This window comes from Orbicella franksi, chromosome 14, assembly GCF_964199315.1.
Source record: "Orbicella franksi chromosome 14, jaOrbFran1.1, whole genome shotgun sequence".
Lineage (NCBI taxonomy): Eukaryota > Metazoa > Cnidaria > Anthozoa > Scleractinia > Merulinidae > Orbicella > Orbicella franksi.
Window position 1 is genome coordinate 7,255,751 of NC_138158.1, and position 19,228 is coordinate 7,274,978.

General features: G+C 38.3%; 1 protein-coding gene across 5 annotated transcripts in view; it reads right to left on the reverse strand.

Annotated features, from left to right (window-relative positions):
- Window positions 1-18,324, reverse strand: part of LOC145467572 (receptor-type tyrosine-protein phosphatase S-like) — a 48,014-nt gene extending 29,690 nt beyond the window's left edge. For 2 of the 5 annotated variants that reach the window (XM_081451134.1, XM_081451133.1), the window contains exons 1-6: window positions 17,578-18,324; window positions 11,444-11,757; window positions 8,641-8,788; window positions 6,084-6,350; window positions 5,168-5,341; window positions 913-1,152 (exon numbers count right to left, since the gene is read on the reverse strand). In XM_081451134.1, the coding sequence (XP_081307260.1) occupies window positions 913-1,152; window positions 5,168-5,341; window positions 6,084-6,350; window positions 8,641-8,788; window positions 11,444-11,757; window positions 17,578-17,722 (1,288 nt within the window). In that variant the 5' untranslated portion in view covers window positions 17,723-18,324. Of the gene's footprint in view, window positions 1-912; window positions 1,153-5,167; window positions 5,342-6,083; window positions 6,351-8,640; window positions 8,789-11,443; window positions 11,758-13,884; window positions 14,176-17,577 lie in introns of those variants that run through there. The other 3 variants (XM_081451137.1, XM_081451136.1, XM_081451135.1) reach the window with 3 other exon arrangements.
- Window positions 18,325-19,228: the final 904 nt, after the last annotated feature.

The window sequence follows — 19,228 nt, forward strand, 5'->3', positions numbered from 1 at the left end:
TTCAAAATTTGACTTAGAAGTTGACAAAATGCAGGGATTCTAAAATAATTTTGTCAAAAGTTTGAGTCTTTTGGCATTCGACCATTGAACATGCTGACAGCTGGTGGTCTTGTCACTTCTAACTTTATAAACAGAAATCCAACAAACTGCACCAAAAAGGACATTTTTGCCTCTCTTCTACAGCCAAAATAATAAGGTGAAAATATATTGAAAAGATTTTCTACATCGTGTGTACATGTATGTACCTATTTAAACCTTGTAAGGTTCTCCAGAAGCGCTGGGTGCCGATGTTTTCATCGGCTACTCACATTTCAAGCACTGGTTACTTTTGTTAGACAAAACCACAGAAAACGATTATTCTGTTTCTGTAAGACAATTTCCAGCATAGCTTGAATTTGGGCTTAAAATCTCAAATTCCAGACAGTAAACGAATATGTTATTCTTCCTGAAGAAAATGATAAACAATAGCTACCTAGTGTTATAGACAGACTGTTTTAGCAGGCAATCAAGGCTCTCAAACTTTCTCAATAATTTAGTGTCTCAAGTGGTGATTTTAACAGAATTTGCAAACTGCCAAGTGATTTTAGCTATACCCTTTCCTAACTACATGTAACATTAGAATATGACCGAAATCAAAGGATCAACCCTTAGCTTGCTGCAATATGTTTGATTTTTAGAGACAATTAAGTGCTCTTGACTAAAAAACTCTCTAAGACAGTTCATTTTACTTTCATCAACTTCAAGTTGATAAATACACTGTAGTTAGATGGTCAAAACATGACCCTACTATTTGTACTTTGCTTAAATGAAACCACACACTTGCAGATTACCCTAATTTTTTGGCAACGGTCCTGTACATGTACATGTGGGCATATATAAATGTATCAGGTGATATAAGAAATAGTAACCTACCAACTCTGATCTCAAAATTTGACAGTCTGTCTCCAAGAATGTCTCTGTTGACAATGTACACTTCAGTAACATGCTCCCCTTTTCCCAGGTCCACTATCCACCAGGCGTTGTCTTCAACTGCCGTATGCGTACAAGAGTCAGCACTCCAGGCTGTTGCACTTTTACCATCCACTGCTCTTCTGCTTATACCACCAAGAGATGTACTACTCTGGTTTGTTTGTTTGTCAAATGCCAGATTTTCTTAAGTGAAAAATTGATCATCACCTTTACCAAGGGTTAAAACCACAATACTTACTTAAGAGTCGTTTATGATAATTTTTCTACAGGGATGGCTACAAGGTTAATACTGTATTTTAACAATATGCTGTCATTGTAATTCCACAAGCCCACATTCAATACAAGGTGATAAAATAACACAAGGTAAGAAATTTGTTATAATCATCTTGTATCCAACAAGGGCCAATTGAATAACTATAGCTTTATTAAATTCTCATATGATGAGATAATGTAGTCATTTCAGTTTGATCTAAACGAATTGATGAAATGAAAAGAGGAGAAAATTTGGCTGTTAAGCTCCAAATTATGGTCGACTATAGCTATCACAAAGCTTGTGATTATGTGGCAAAAAGCTTTAAGCCATTCAGACACAAGCAAGTATAATAGCTGGTAAGCAAGATTTAGTAAACCAATCAGAAGGCTAGAATAAACCTAGTAAGCAATTGATGACCTGCATGTTTCTGGGCGACGACAGGTGTTGAGCTAATTTTATTATACATGTACAGTGTATGGCAGTCTGGTCCAAGACAAAAAGGAGAGTTCTGATTGGTTCCATGAATTTTGCAGTTTTGCAATTCAAACTGCTAAGATGGACTGCTCAAAATCAGTTGCAGCAATGGGTTATTCCAGAAAAAATACACCCCCCCCCCCCCAACGGATGGAAAGCATTTTTTACCCCCCCCCCCCCCCCTCTGACTGGATTTCCCAGACTGCTAGAGGCCCCCTCCCACCTGGATTTCCATTTTTTTTTTAAAGGCCCTAACTGGAAACAACAGGCAATAGAAAAGACATAACATTTCATCCAAAAGATCCCTGTTTATTATAATTTTAAAAGCTCGGTGAATATTGCGAATTTTTCAGGTTAAATTTCAACATTTTTAAAATCAGATTACGGTATGCAAATGATCGTGTTTAATGTTTGAGTGGTCTCACACTCTGCTCTTAAACGCCATTTGCCTTTTTCTCTACCACAACAAATGTACAAGATAAGAAATTCGTAAGTCTTAAAAATTATGTAAATGTAAGAAAAATTACAGTGAAAAAAGTCCTTAAGGCGATTATAAATAAAAACTATAATTTCAGTTTTCGGTGACAAGACGGCCTACATTGGCACGTGTTTACAAGATCGAGTTCCCGTTGTTAGAACTGTTAGTGTGACATTTACTTAAGCTTATTAAGAAAGCTTTTCAAACTAGACTAATTTTAAATTTTGTTAGCTTTATGGGTCTGTAGGGCAACTGGAACTCTTGCCTTTCTTTTTTTTTTTTTCATGCGTAATGCCCACATTCTGGCTTCCATAAACTTGTCTTTTACCATATCGATCATAAGGCACGGATAATAAAGTGGAAGCAGCCAAGATAAAACTGCTTAAAACTCTTGTAGATCCGACAAGGAATCTTCAATGTGAAATACTTAAAGAACTTATCAACGCCGAAATAAGTATATTTGTTTATAAACAAGTTCTGCTCTTGTGAGGTCGTTTAGATTCCCAATGCTGCAAGCAAATTCGTCACCACGATTTTACGGTTACACATCGTAAGAGGTAAGAAAGAAATTATACGCAGATTGTGCATACGCATATTAGCCAGCAAAACGAGTTCTTGGGTTGCCTGAATAAAACAGTAAAGTACAACTGACTCCCAGCCTAAATAGTCTTTTCTTCACATTTTTGAGGATGTTACAAAGCACAGGCGCGGGTGGCCTGGGTACCGTAAAAATGTTCCAGGCGTTGCATGCTCAGTCAATGGCGTTTTATCTGGTCGTAAAGCTGTTGTTATCCATTAATCGACGCGCTGGTTCTTCATGATTGAGGTAAGAACACTATAAACTGAAAGACTACAAGATTTACCATTGCAAAGTTATTTTTTAAGTGGTTAAAATATATCGATCGAGGTTAAAGTTAAAAGTGACCCCCAAGGAAGAATTTTTAGGTTCAGACTCCCTCCTCCCGCCCGGATTTCCTGAGCCATCAACCTCCCCTCCTGCGAGAATTTCCAGTTTGCCATCCATCAGGGGGGTGTGTATTTTTTCTGGAATAACCCAATTTGCTTTTTCAAAATATTACACAAAAGGAAACAGTCATTGTTGCTGTTAGGGTAATACTGGTTGTGATCCTTTTTTTGCGAGGTTATGGACTAAACCGCAGGTGAAAAGAACTCAACCAATATTTCCCCAACACAGATTTCCTGCTAGTTCGATGATGATGATGATGATGATGATGACATACATGAAAAAATTACCGAGAGCAATGCAGTTCAAGTGTAACACCAGTGCAAAAAGTGTAGTACCAGTGCAAAAAGTGTAACACCAGTGCAAATTACACATCGTAATTCTGAATTATGATTGGCTGAAAGACAATAGGAAATTTTACGTAAAATGAGGATGAAAATTTTGTGTGGAAACTTTGAAAAAAGTTTTCTCACATGAGAAAACATGGCTTCAAGAAAGGTCTTCCGGCACTTCCTCTACGTAAATTTTTTCATGTTTATATTATTAATGCTCCGCAGGTATCAGTGGCGGTTAAGTCTTGCAGCGACTTCCCCAAGCTTTGTTTTCACTCATTTAGTGGCACTATGCAATGCTCTTTTTATGCCTCTTCTTGTCCGATCCAGCATGTGCTGGCGGAGTCAGCTTATAGTGCTGGGGAGATAAGTAAGGCTTGAGAACTGTCTACACTCTAGCTTGATGCTGACTGAAGGTCAGCTCATAGTGCTGTTTAGAGTTTCGCTTATAGGACGTGTAAGCTTTTGGCCTCACCTAGCCTGTGAACAGGCTCCCGGCAGGGACAGAAAAAAATTTCGGCGAGCACGAAACAGAAGAATTATGAGAGCAAAGCAATCAGGGGGGGGAGGAGTGGGGGGACAGGGGAGCCTGTGGACTTTGTTTTTGATGTGCCTATCTGCCCTTGGTGATAAGCCTGTAACAAATCAGTCAATGAGGTAATTAGACCTGTCAAGAAGCTACATTTTCGGTTCTTCCAAGCAGTTCTAATTGAGCTAATCAAATAGCCGGGCCGGGCGTTATAATATAGAGTGCAAGTAAGCAACATGTTCACGGGATATTTCAAACTTAACTTTGTCCCGCCAGAGCCAATACTTAAAGAGCTTAAAACATATTTTGCAACACTGAAATGAGCCTAAAGAAATTATAAGGTGTCAAACTCTGCGAGGCGACAAGCAGATAACAGTGGAAAGTGCGGAAACCATGCCTTTGACCTCTAAAAAAAATTGCTATAGTACCGGCAAACGGCTCCACTCCACTAGCTTCTACTTAAAATTCCTGCTCATACCAGAGCATAAAGTACCCTTCAGAATCACTTGTGAAATAACGAGAGGTTTAGAGACCGAGACTTAAAAGAGAACAGCAAATGCACTATTGTAACGAACCATTAGAGTCGTATAATTTTACAAAGATCTGTCAAATATTCATCTCAAAGATGTCAACAATCAGTGATTTAATCAATCATATCATGATACCAGGAGCTGGTATCATAGAACGGCGGCATCAATAGAATGTCTACAGGCTCCCTCGCTTCGTTTGGGCTCACCAGGAGCCTGTTCGCAGGCGAGGCCTTGCCGATTTGTCCAATCCAGTGCAGAATTAACTGCTGGGGAGATAAGTTTGGCATTTGGTCACGCAATGGAAGTTCCTCTGTCAAGCCGATTGCGGAGCAGCGTTCCCCCCTTTACACCATAGAACATGTGTTTATTGCTTGTGATTATCAGGGTATTTAAAGCATTTCTCCCTAGGAACTGCAACATTAATTATCAATAAGTAATCATAAGGTTTTTGTCGTTCAATTTGGAATTAATTTGCACTTGTGAGTTTTTCAAAATGCTGAAATTGCACTCGCCGAAACAGCTCGTGCAATTTCAGCTATTTGAAGAACTCACTAATAATAATAATAATAATTAATAATAATAAAAGTAATAATAATAATAATGTCTCTTAATCATATTTATTATCAATGTTGAGTTACCTCGTGAGTAAATTTCCACCTCACATAGCTGCAGAGCTTGACTCTTTGTAGTCTTAATACCAACATATCTACCAGTCCTCAGTGGATTAGTGAAACATACAGCCGATGCTTTGAACTTAATAAAAGTGTACCTTCCCATGCACTTAGAGTTGGCTGTCACATCTGTGTTGCGACCTATCATTGAAATAGTATGCTGCACTTAATTTGATCTTTCAGAGCTTTGCAGGGATCTCTCATTTGATAGTTTTCTCATACTTCTACAAAAAAAATTTAATATACAGAAAGAATTCTTGAACTGGAAGCAAGTCTAGTAGGAGGTCAATCACTACAGCAAAAAGATAAGGAAACGAAAAAAAGGAGAGGCGAAAAATAATACATTGTAAAATAAAAAAACCAAAAGCCTAAAGACAAAGGTCACTTTCTGGACCAAAAACTACCGATATCTTGAAATTTTGATTTCTGCCCATGCCCGAGCAAAAATGTCATAAAACATGATGCTAGTGGAAAGAGAGGCATGCTGTCATGAAGCAATTGCCTTTTTGAGTACATTGCAGCTAATTTGGCTCATATCCAGGCTGAAAATGACCAAAACGTGCATTTTTGGCAAAAAGCTCCAGGACTCAATGGGTTAGTACATCTTTCTTTGTTCAGTATCTGAGTTACTCACTTGCTGTGAAGATATTTTATGAATCATTAACAGACAGCACATAAGCCAATTCAATGACAAAGTTGCATATAATAAATAAAATAATAAATAAATATTTATATAGCGCCTATCCATGCCTGCTCTAGGCGCTGTACAATTCGCCAAAATGATCTGTACTAATCTTAATAATTGCATAAACAAACCCATTCGTAATTAAAACTAATTTAATGCAGGCTTATTAAAAAACAGTTTCAATAAAAGTGTACTCACCTAATGTTATTTCATAGTCTTTACTGGTTTCTGTTGGATCACCTGGACTGAACCTGTTGACTATGTATATTTGAGAGACTGCCACGTAATCTGAACCCAGGTCCACTCGCCACCAGCTGGGGTTGTTTTTCTTTGTCTGTGAACAGTGTTTGTTTCGCATATTAGTATCAGGATTTCCATCCACTGCTCTTCCTGATACAGCATCACCAATTAAGTCATTGTTTTGTATTGAAGACTGAGCTGTGGGTTTTCCAAGAGCAAGATTCTCTGTGTGTCAGTCCAGAAAACAACATTATTTTATTTAACTTTTTATTGTCCCCTCAATTTTCTAAATAATTATTGACTGTTACATAGGATTAACCATTATGTCTCTGAATGATAAGTGCATACAGAGATGCTTTTCATTGATTATTCACATCAGGTTACGTCTGCATACAAGCCAAATGGCCCATCAGGCTGGAGTTTATCCTGGCTTCTGTAGCACGAAGTAACAAGGAGTATTTCTACTTCCCCCTGGATGGGATGCTAGTCCATCACAGGGTTATCCCCAGCATTAAGTTCACTGGTACCCATTTATACACCTGGGTGAAGAGAGGCACTGTGAAAGTAAAGTGTCTTGCCCAAGAACACAGCGCAATGTTCATGGCCAGGAGGCCCTCGAACCAGCACCACTCCATCCAGACACGAGCACACTAACCATGAGGCTACTTTCACATCAGGAGTTTGCCAAATTTGCAAAGTTGTCCCATGCATACAGTGTACATGCACTATGCACAGTGGTGATGCAAAGAGACTGGTTAACTGACTTGGAACTAAGTGATACATGGGTTTGATGCCTGGGAACTACATTCGGTTCTTTAAAGTTACCACTCCAGTCCCAAAAGTATCCACTAAAAGATATGGACTACATTCACTTGAAACTTTGTGGAACTAGAGAGACAATCTCAGATAGTGCAGAGCGCAATTGATAGCTCTGGTACAGTAGTCCCATAAGTACTCAACCCTGCTCGGTTCACTTCCGGTTTGTGTCTACCTTGGTAGTCTGCTACGGCTTTTCCCCTTTGCAGTGTGTATGTTTCAAGGTTGTGTTTTCATTCAAGGTCCAAAAATTACGTACAAATTAATTACTACTGGTGTTTTACGTTGATTTTCGTCCATTTTAAATTCAATAATACGCTGAAGCAGCAAACATGACAATTTAGCTCTTCACACCAACTTTGTAACTTGATACTTTTGTTTCCTCGCAAAGGCATGTAATATGAAACCCTTGTTTTCTCCAAAACATACGGAAGATGTCCTTGTTTTTTGGAGATAAATGAAAGAAAGTTAAATATCTGATGTAGTGATGAAGAAACGGAACAGAAACGATGTTGTTTTACTAAAAATGCAAATCTTTACCGATGAACAAGAACTAATTTAATTATCAGAGAGTCACGAAATACCACTTTCTTTTTGTTGCCACCTTTGTTGTTAACAATAAAACAATTCAAAATTAACACACAACGATATTGATGGCTGAGAAACATTTCAACGAAAAGTATTGAAGATAAACAGCGCTACTTGGCCGATATGAATGAGTCTCCTCAAAGACTGATTAAATTAATTTGCGCTTTCATTAGGTGCCACGGCATCTGCAGCAATATTTGAGCATTTTCCTGGTTTCTTTTGTTACAAATTTGCAATTTGCGGAGTATTAAAGCCACTAACTTGGGAACTTTTTGGTCTCTCTTACAGACACAATTAAGGCAAGAAATAAACAAGCCGCTAAGGAGAAGCAATACATTTGAATCCTGACAAGCACATTATTGTTGATTGAAAACAGCAGATGATATTTGTTGAACCAACCTGTGTGTAATTCTAAAAGCTACGCAGCCACAGCAACATTTCACTTTTTCAATAAAAAGGGACAATTGGCGCTACCTGAAAAATAACTGCCGTCCTTGGTCACATGACATGATATATAAAATACTGCGTGGAAAGATAGTGTATAACACTAACGATGCTAGAACGCATGTGTCTTACATGTTGAGCTCTACCATAAGGAAAACCACTCAACATTTGTACGTGATTCCGTACGCAATGTATCCTTCACCTAATATAGAAGCCACAAACGCTAACTAATCTGCACATGCGTTTAGGGCAAATTAGTTTTGTTCTAAGGAGAATGGTACCACAAGGAGAGCAAGAAGTTACCTGAAACAAATATATAGCTTTGCGATGTTCAAAGTTAAGTGACGGCGATGGAATGTGTTTTACGTAGAGTACACATATACCTTTCCCACTCTACCCCCACTACTTCCTTGCCTCTAGACTAATTAATTAATTGAAATTAATTAATTAAACAAACATTAAAATTTACACCTTAGTGCCATAGGGCCATAGCGCCATAGCCTCATAGCACCATAGCGCCTTAGTTCCTTAGCGGCAAGCAGCTCCCATAACCATCCCAATAGTGCACTCTGCACTAAAAAGACCTAGAATAATCCTACAAAATTCAAGGACAGCAACCATTAGGCCATGGTAAAACAGTTGTATAGGGAATAAAATCTGTATTCACCTGGTTTTAGTTTCACTCCAAACAACTCTGTTCTCAAACACACACCACCATGGTGAGTTTCTGGCAGGAATTGCAAATACCTTGCTAAAACACCTTCATAAAGAATGTGCTTCACCATTGAGTTTTTGTCCTCATTTCCACTAAGAAACTGAAGTCAAAAAAGAAACAGCAAAAAAAAAAACACAAAAAAACTCAGAAACTCAAAGCATAAATGCAAAATATTGATCAAATGATAGCATGATTGTTTAGACATTGTAATTCAGAGGATTAAATAATTTATATAAATTAGTGATATAGGTACTGGTATTGTGCTGCAATAATTGTTTTGTATTTTCTTTTACTTTGCTGTTTTGTCATTTTAACAAAAAAAGAAACCACTAAAACATAATAATCATAATTCAGAGTATTGGGTGTTTTAAGCATTGCATTTTATGTTTATTTGCTATGCCCAGGGGTTTCATTCAACAGGAGAGCTGTGAACCAGTTTTCACACGTGGGCAAAACTATTTGAACTGAACTTCTAATACAAGAAAAACTTACAGAACATTCAGGATTCAAAAAAAATGTGGAGTGACATACAAACTTGTCACTTTCAGAGAAAAAATATTTGGAAATAAACAATTCACAACAATTTGTTGTTTGTATGTTAAACTACCTACTGTTCAAATTTGAGAGCAATCCGAACAAATTCCCTTTGAGTTATAACTCTTTAAAATGTCCACTTCAAGCAAAAAAAATTATTCGAGAAAACAGCGCTAAGAAAAATCTCTTGCTTCACAAACAAACTCTGCCCACAAATGCCTTCAACTGGGTTCTCAGATAACTAAACCAATCAGGGCAGGGAAAGTTTACTACTGTCAACCTCCTGGTGAAATTTATAGTACTAAATAATAATAAATAGCATTTTTATAGCACCTATCCAAGCGTAATCTAGGCACTTTACAGGTCATAAAAAATATAATTAAAACAGAATAATATTAAAATAAAATAACACAAGAATCAATAAAATTATTCCAATAATTTATGCGTGAGTCTCCAAAAAACCGTCCTAACCTTGTGTTTCGCATTGTGCTCAAGCCGGAGAGTTAATTCTTAAGTAGCTTGGTTTTTCTTGAAGCTGGTATGGGAAAATGGGGAAAATATAACGAACCGTAGAGCAGCTGGGTGAAGAAAACAAACAAAAGAAAGCATGGCAGAGCAACTGTGCATGGATAATATTCCAATGGCTCTCAATGAGTCTAACATTTCATCAGTATCAGACTCATCAGAAGTATCTGTCAACATCGCTGTTATCACTGTCAAGTTCCCAAATTTTTACAGAACTTTTCTCTTCTCTTGACTCGATTTTTTTTGCCTGCTGGATACAATAGCTATAGCTTCATCCGCGAGGCCAACTGTCACTTCCTCACTCGATGATGTATTTTTATTTGTTCCTCGCTCTTTTCCCTTTTTTGAACTGGTCCATGGAGTTTCTGTGGTCCAAGTTTACTTATAACTTGACAGAATTACACACGACACAAAAAGTGTTTGAGAGTCAGAACAACAATGCTGATCAACTGAGTAGCCAATGGGTGGCATTCGTATCCAGGCAATTCCCACAAAAGTCATCTTGGTTGACTGCATACACATTATAGGGCTGCCAATCAAGAGGGAAACTTTAACTTCCAGTGAAAACGTAAAACTGGCATTTCGCCGCCAATATTTAGTCTCTTTTAAATTTTTTAAATCTTTTTAAATTTTTATTAGAGATTACTCTTCAACCATTACTTTGACCCAAAAACACAAATTTGAAGAAAATTGCCAATCTGAAGGTACATGTATACGGTAACCATAAGAAAAAGCTTTTTCCTTTGTGTCACAATTTTTTGGACTTACAGTATCATGAAGATCCACAAAGATCAAGTGGTCAAGAAAAGGACGAAAGAGACCAGAAATGGTGTCACGTCTGACACTTTTTTAAGACTATACATGTAGGTAATGGTATCCATCTAGTTCAAGGAACATTCACTTATCACAGAAATCTAATTATTGGTGAATCATGCATCACATGCTTGTACAAAAGCAAATCATGCATCACATTGTGATGTCTGATCCCACATCCTGTGGCTAATTTGGTCTCAATGACGCATTGCGCTGGTAATTTTGGGGCGATCACACATTACGCAAAAACCCTTTGCCACCCTCAGAGAGCACCAGTGTAATTAAGCAATAGACCACAAGTTTTTATGGTTTATAGGCTAATAAACCACGTGGAATGTTGGAAGAACATGAGAAGAATTCATAAATCATGAGACACAGGCGAGTGATTTACGAGTTCTTCTAGTCTTCTTCCAACATCCCAACTGGTTTATTATGCCTCTAAACCATAAAAACTTGTGGTCTATTGCTTTTATATAATAATTAAGAAGACATGTGAAATTTCTATGAGTTTACTGGCACAATAAACCATAGCTGATTGACCAATCAGAGTACGCACATTCATTTAATTATTATATAAAGCAAAACAAACCAATTGATCAGTTCTTATGAGAAATACAGTGAATACTTGCTTGTGTACAGAAATATATGCTACAATACATAATAGGTGAATTGTAATAACTACTATTATTGACCTACAATGTATTATGTATTGTTCTGATTTTTTTCAAATATCTTTCCCTATAACTGTTTTTTTCTGGCAGTTACCTGATGATTGTTTCAGAAGAAGCATGAAACTCTGGGTAGCAAGTAAATGTCTTGGACCAACTAATCCAGCTCTTTACTTCTGGTGTTATCTAAATGGACTGTATATATGACGTTTTACCTTAACTTGTCCACCTTCTTTGTAGTCTGTCCATGTTGACCCATTTGTAGACAACTTAAGTTTGTAGGTCTTCACCCACTGATCTGCTTGAGAATTCCCTTGAGTGGACACAGCACAGATGATATGAAGTGTTTGTAGATCAATCTGTAGATATGGATTACTGTCACTTGTTCCTGCACACCATGATGACCCTGATCTAAAGTTCAGTCGACCATTCTTGGCTCTTGTGTTGGCATTTTTTTCTGAGGAAGCAGTTATATTGTTGTCTGGAATTGATCCACTTTCCATTCCAAGATCTAAATTAACACAGTCTCCTGGAAATTATACAAAAAAAACAAAGAATTTAATGTATCACAACTCTTTTGTCAAATTAACTTACCAACATGTACCTAGATGTAAAAGGAGAAAGGAATGTCTGACTACATGTACTTAACTGTTTTACATTTAATTTCAGAGTAATATACGAGTATTATGTGCACTGCATGTACACTGATAAAACCCTCATACAATGTTTAAGCACTACAGGTGCATGTACAGGGGTAGCTATTGAAACCTGGAGGTATCTACTCTGTATATCATATTTTCAATCCAGTCTCCTTTACATTATTTTTATTTTGCTTGCATTCATTTATGAAGTACGTGTAACAAGATAAATCCATCTGAAAAAAAAAGGAGTGTAGAGAAAACATCAGGATTTGTCAAAATAAAATATACCATGGATTGGGCAGCCAATCCTTGGTCATATTTGTGGGTTGGGGAACATTTGAATCTGACCAGGAAGTGCCTGTGCAATCCTCTGATTTTTTTTAAATTCATTTGCAAACAAAATTCCCACCCTCTGGAATTTCACAGAATGTGTTACTTATTTAAACAATGAAATAACATGTAGAATTAAAGGTTAAATATTGAAAAGTGTCGTTTTCGTTAAGTGTCTAATTGACTAATAGACCAATAGATTCCATATTGCTACCCATCTGTTCAGTAATAGAACACAGATGACATAAAAAAGTGATAAGAACAAAAAAGTAGGCTCGATTTCCGCCTGCTTTCTCGAGTCCGGTCTACGTTCCTCCCCAAGAAGAGATGGCTGGACGCGTGAGCGGCAAAGCATGTCTGTGAGGTAACTTCATAATGTAATTTTTGCAGTGCTTCAGGTGGCCAGAAATGTCATCTGATGACAATGATAGGCAGGCCCACATGATGCCTACGACTCGTAAAACTTGTGGCGTTTTCGCCACCTCTTTTAACTTTGACCCTCCAACCTAGTTTGTTTCACATTATTGTTGCCAGAGGGCATTACATGCTGTGTTCTATAGAAGAGTTTTTTCCAAAAAAAAAGGTAGAGCAGAGCTGTTTGACTATGCTGTAGCAACCGTCATGCCAAAGGTCACACATATGTTGGACAGTGTGCATGGTGTTGACACCATGTTTATGTTTTGCTAGTTCGGTTTGCTTTGACTCATTTAAAAATTTAATTTTGTCTGGCTTCACCAGGGACTGGTGTTGCTTCTCTTCAAGAAGACTAAGGTACACATCAATTTGACTGAGTGTTTTGTTTCTTGAAGTCGATGTTTGCGTTTATCCCTCCCTTGGTTTATTTTGTTCGTTATCTCATATTCTGGCACCACATGATTCAAATATAGATTCTAATGTATAAGTCCGTTGACTATTTTGCATGTTGTATATGCCACTATGGTTTAGATCAGGCAAGATTTCATCAGTTGACGGTATTTGGTTAAATATCCCACTAATGCGATCGCACTTCACATCGCACAACTGAACTCCTTTGCAACTGCAAGAAAGCTAATTTATGCAGCCTGCTCGATTCAGGCAGGCAGATTTCTTATTGGTTGAAATTAACAATGCCAAGTCCACGAGTCCAGCCGTGAGTTTGGGGGAGGAGCGTGGGCTCTTTTCCCGAACAGCGGCTGGTAATCGAGCCTAACAAAAAAGTGGCACATGAGGCGATAGCCGAGTGCATCACTGATGTCCTCATTACATTTTGACGTCTTCTGTGATCTGTTACTGAACAGATGCATGGATGGCAGCATGGAATATACTTATTATTAAGATAACAAAGAAAACAAAAGAATGTTAATGATGTCATCTATGTGTCTGTCCTCTAATAGATCATAAGTAAGACACGATCCAAATGCGAAAATAATTTGTTTCTCAATCATTCTACAGCTGCCAAAGAGTTGAAAAACAAGCGGAACTACATTGAAACGGCTTACAAATGTACTCGTGTTTACATAGAATTTGGCTTAAGACTTCATACTGCTAGAACTGCCCGAGGACGGTAGCCAGGCTTCTTGTTACTTCGAAGCTCAATTTTGTTCGGAATTTGTTGACTCTAAGCTTAAATTTGCCACTGTTTACAGCTGTCAAAAAAGCCCCCACCTCACTCTCCGCTACAAAACACAAAACGATACCAGCCATACCAAGGTACCTTTGCTTGGTCATCGCTATAAACAAGAGCAACTGTTTGTAGCAGAGATCTTCCAACCCAGGCTGTGAAAAAGCCGGCAAAGGCCTAGATTTGCCAGTTAAAAGACTGAAGAGTTGCGCCAACATTCTGGGAGGGTCTCTGACAGGACATGTACATAATTTCTGCACTTTCAGTCACCTTCAGTGACATTCCTCGAGACAACATTTGACACAAACTTGATATAACTGGACGTCCAGAGTTTAAAATATCACAAAAACGTACTAGTTTCGTTGCATGACTCACATGACCACGCGCCAAACTTGTACAATAACAAACGGCCGCCATCGTGGGCTGTGTGTGCTTCCTGCAAGCTTAGTAACCCTGCCTTAATTTTTGGCGCGAAAATAGACCGGCCGCAGCCTGAATAACTTACGGTCTGCATTCAAAATTCAACGATCTGACGATTGTCGATGATCTCACCGTTGCTTTCTAATGGACTAAAAGGTTATTGCTATATGGAGTCTATTATGTCTATTATGTGAAGTAAATTTTTCAAGAGAACTTTTAATTAGACTGTATAAATTCGTCTTTTGGTTCCGTTTCTCGGAAAAAAAGTATTTACAGGTCCTTAATATTGCCAAATTGTTGATTAGTTCTGGCAAAATTATTCAAAGGATGCAATGCAAAAGCGGTAAACACACGCGATTTCTTTCAGGGCTTGTCACTCACTGGATTTCTTTTATTTAGTTATTCTTTTTTTAACTGATGCCATGGAAAGTTTATGTTTCATCTGTTTCAGTAAGCCTTGTATCTGCTTTTTCACAATAACTGCAGAAATTCTCGCGCGCTCGTTTGCTAATTTTCTTTGTCAATAAGAGGACAGACACATCAATTTATAGTTCATGCAGTGCGTCAACGAGCAAGAACGAACACTTTTACGATAATTACATAAATTCTCGACAAAAAATAGACTGTAAGGCTGATACTACGTGAAACACGTTTCGAGACACCAACATGACAAAAACCGATAAAGCTACACAGTCTTAAATTGACGAGTCCCAATAAGAACGAAACAGCTGCCCACTGTTGCGATCCTGCTTTATCAGTTCTTGTCATGTTGGTGTCTCGAAACGTCTTTCACGTAGTATCAGCCTTGCGGATTATTGTTTGTTATTATATTTTTTTGGCTGATCAGATCTCTTGTAGATCCTACATTGGCAGCGTTTTTCGTATGGGGTCCCTTGCAGTTTCTGGTTTCTCATCAATTCTCGTAAGTTCATTGGCTAATTTTCATTGACAATAAGCGGACAGACACATGAATTTATAATTAATGCGATACGTCAACGAGCGAGAGCGGACAATTTGACAATTTGTTATCGTAAAAAACAAATTGATGTCAGTTTTTCATGCGTCTGTCCTGTCATTGACGATGAATTTCATCATAACATTGTCAAAGTAGTCTGCGGATCCACTCGGCTGTCGCCTCGGGAATCCACAGCTACATTCGTACCTCCCATAAGACTTACCCCATGTTTTAAATGTTTTATTCAGGAGAAAAGTCAATTTCGAGAAAATCTGGGGCTTCTTATTGAAAAAAATTCCGTCTCTTGTACTACCCAGGAATGCAATAATGCTGCAACAACTTACTATCCAATTTACGCTCCAGTTACGCTCTATTATCTGTCAAGTGGTCGTTTACGGGAGGTTAAAAATAAAAGAAAATTTCAACCTTTAGCTCTAAAAGTGGTCGTCGTCGCTTACGAGAGGTGGTCGCTTACAAGAGGTTCCAAATATACTGATTTGACTTGGAAACTTATGGTATTTTTGGAAAACTGGTCGCTGAGGAGAGGTGGACGTTTATGGTAGATGGTCTGAATTTGGGAGAAGGAAATTCTTGTTGTAAAATCTTGAAGGGCTTATTTACAACCTGAATGTCGTGCCTTTGAAGAATTCTTGTTAGTGGTTGCGTGACACCATTGATGAAGGGAAAGACAGCAAAACGATTAGGATTCTCTTGAGACGCAGCCCTTTCAAAACACATGCAAGCCAATTCTTCGGTTGGGATGGCGTGTGTGGGTGGTTTGGAAAATTTCCGCTTTAAGATGTGGGAAATAACATAGGTGGAATATTGAACATCAACCGAGCGTGATTTATAAAATACGCTGTGCCGATTGTGATTGGTGTTATGTAGGCGGAACTGGCCAGTGTTTTGAAACTCATAAGAAAGAAGATATATCAGGAATGTCAAAACATGTGCTAATGGTCAAACAATGCAAAACATACGTGGTCGTTCGACCATCGCATAGATTTTGATGATTCTAGTGTCATCGACAAAGGCTCCTTTCGCATTAGAAAAACTTTGGAGGCTTGGCACACCTCTGCTACCAAGCATGCTGACAATAATTCTACGCCGATTCCAAACCAGTATAGTGTTCTTTTTAAACAGATAGCTGTTAATTTTAACAACTTTTTACCTTAAAGTTTTATATTTTACTTTTATCGGCGAAATATATATATAATAGTCACCTAATTTATACATTTTTCTTCTTAATATTTTTATCTCGCCTTTTCTTGCATATAGTTTATCATTTTGCATTCCATTTTTTATCCGTCGCCGGAAGGCTGTAGTCTAGATTGACAGCCGAAAGTTCATGTTCTTTTTTGAAATTTTTTAGCCAGCGAACATTTTTATCGTAATTTTGATTATGTCTCATCCTGACTGCGCTTCAATCTTTAACCTGTATGGCATGTTGATTGTAATAAGGTAAAAGACAAAAACTCGAAAGACATTCTTATGAATTCTGTGCGTCTAACAGCCAGTATCACGGAATGAAAGCAATAACAACATCGCATTATTACCCCTGCATATAGTCTTTTAGTATCACCCAACTAGTGGACTAATGCAAATCCTGCATTTTGATTGGCTACGCTACTAGGGCACTATTAGTAATAGTCCTCGAGTAGCGAAATTGGCGCCATCGAGCGTGACGTTTTCTTTCGTTTTATTCCCAAATAAATATTTCTTCAACTTGCATTTGCTAACTTTATTATTTACCTTTTCTGTCCGACTAGTTGGGTGATACTAAAACAATTAGACCCTTCGCCCTCAAGGGCCACGGGTCAATAGCCCATTCGGCTTCGCCTCATGGGCTATTGACACGTAGCCCTTGCGGGTACGGGTCTAATTGTTAATTAAAAGCCTAAATTATACTGTGTTACATATTAAGAGAAGATACTAAAACCTAGTAATTCATTGCCGCAGAATTAATACATCTAGCTTCAATTCTGTTCCTGAGAAACAGATCATGGCTATGCTTAAATTGTACTGTAAAGCAAAAGTTAGTCAAGTGTCAACTGCGCTGAATTTGCATAGCGATACGATGTCTGTTTATGACTGAAATTTATTTAAAATGAGCAGTTCAAAAAGAAGATACCATTTGTTTAGATCACTGCACAGCAAAATGTTAGTGAGAACAGGAGCAGGAAAATCAACCCTGAATGTAAAAAAAAAGCTGCAAGGTGTTGTGTAGTTCGACGCAAAATCCTGTTTGGACCCATTTGACTTAGCTGCGTATAGTCTCGCATATTAATTAGAGTAAACACATTTTCCCTCTTTGCTACAAAATCAGTCTAAAAAGCCAAATGAAACAAGTTCTGCAACCGAAACTTTAACTTGTGGAAACATTATAAACGACACTGCGCTCACCTGAGGCAAAATGAAGAAGTAAAGCGATAAAAGCCACCCGGAAATATAGCTTGGGATCATGCTCCGACATCTTGGCACTTTCTATTTCGGCTCCAGAATACAATATAAAGAGGGAGGGACTTTTCGCTTGGCCAACGTTTTGCATTGAAAGGCTTGATTTCAATAGAAATGTCTGTAATTAGATTGAAATTAATGCGACGTTTCTCTTTTTCGTGACATTTGCTCAAGGACAATTCGATTCAACGAAAAGGTGTCCGAAAATTCTCACAAGTTTTATATCTTAATCACACTATATAAGCACATTCTGCGTAAAAGTGAAACTACAAATAACTCTAAAACGAATATAGATACCCTACGATGATAGGAAACAAGGATTCCAGTTTAACAGGTTAGCTAAAAGAAAATTGTAGGTCTCTGAACCCAACCTAGGGCCATTCAGAGATCTTATTTCCCATCCGTATCGCCCGATAGACCCAATTGTTTGCCGTACTCTGGAACCGTAAAAAGAACCTAGGTTCACTCTCTGAGAAGCAAGTGCAGTATTTTCCTCTCACGACTCAGAGATCGTGAACCCAAGAAACAAAACATTTTATTAGGAATAGTACGCATGAGGTGACTAAATTTATTATGTGGCTAGCTCCGTGCCCGGGCAAGATCAATCAAATCCTGCGCTGTGATTGGCTACCCGAGCGGGCAAGATGGCACTATCTTGCCCACTCGGAATTACCCGCTGTGTCCCGCAATGAAATAGTGTTCTTCGACATCCATATAATAAATCCTTTATTGACCAAGCTTATTCTTTCAAGATGGCGGGATGTTGGCATCGCTCTTTTTTTTCGCGTATTCATGGATTTCGACTCCGTCTCGGTTCATAAACACGCAAAAAAAAAGAACTTGGCCAATATCCAGCCATCTTGACCTCACGCTTTGTTTTCTACGAGTGGTATTCAACCTGGATGCGCCTTGATAACTTTTAGCTCAAGGAAAACTCAAGCTAGTTGGCACATCAGTCCGCTTAAAGTAATAATGAAATAGCTACCTCCATAGGCAATGAATTATGAATAAGCTTTGTTATACCTCCCAACTCAAACACGTTTTTCGTTGGAGGAGAACGTGTCACGTGTCGTGGGTCGAAACTCACTAACTCCCTAGGGAAACAACAACTTGAACTTTCGACTCGCACGTGATCAGGTTGTGCTCCTTGAAACCGCGGCAAATTTGTGAGCCAGCCGACGTCAAGCAAACGATTTCTTCGCATTTTTTCTATTTTCGAGTTGGGAGGTATTGCAAAACACTTAATGACTGGTCCCGCTGGAAACAGTGAGTTTTGTTTCCCCTCGAAACAAAACTCACTGTTTCCCTCGGGGCCAGTCATTAAGTGCTTATTGTTGTTAAAATCTACTAGGAATAACGAATATTCGATCTAAATGTTATGCTACATTCGATGCAGAACTCACTCTTTCAACCCTCTTCGTTCCCGATGGAACAGAGGTCGTCCACTAGTGCCTGCCACCTGACCCTATTTTGAGCAGTGCGCTTCACTTCCTGCTCCGTGAGCTGTCTCTCCTCCAACTCTGCCATTCTTGTGCGCCTCCAGGTGTGCTGGGGTCTGCCTCTCTTGCGCTTCTCCTGTAGGTTCCACTCTATATCG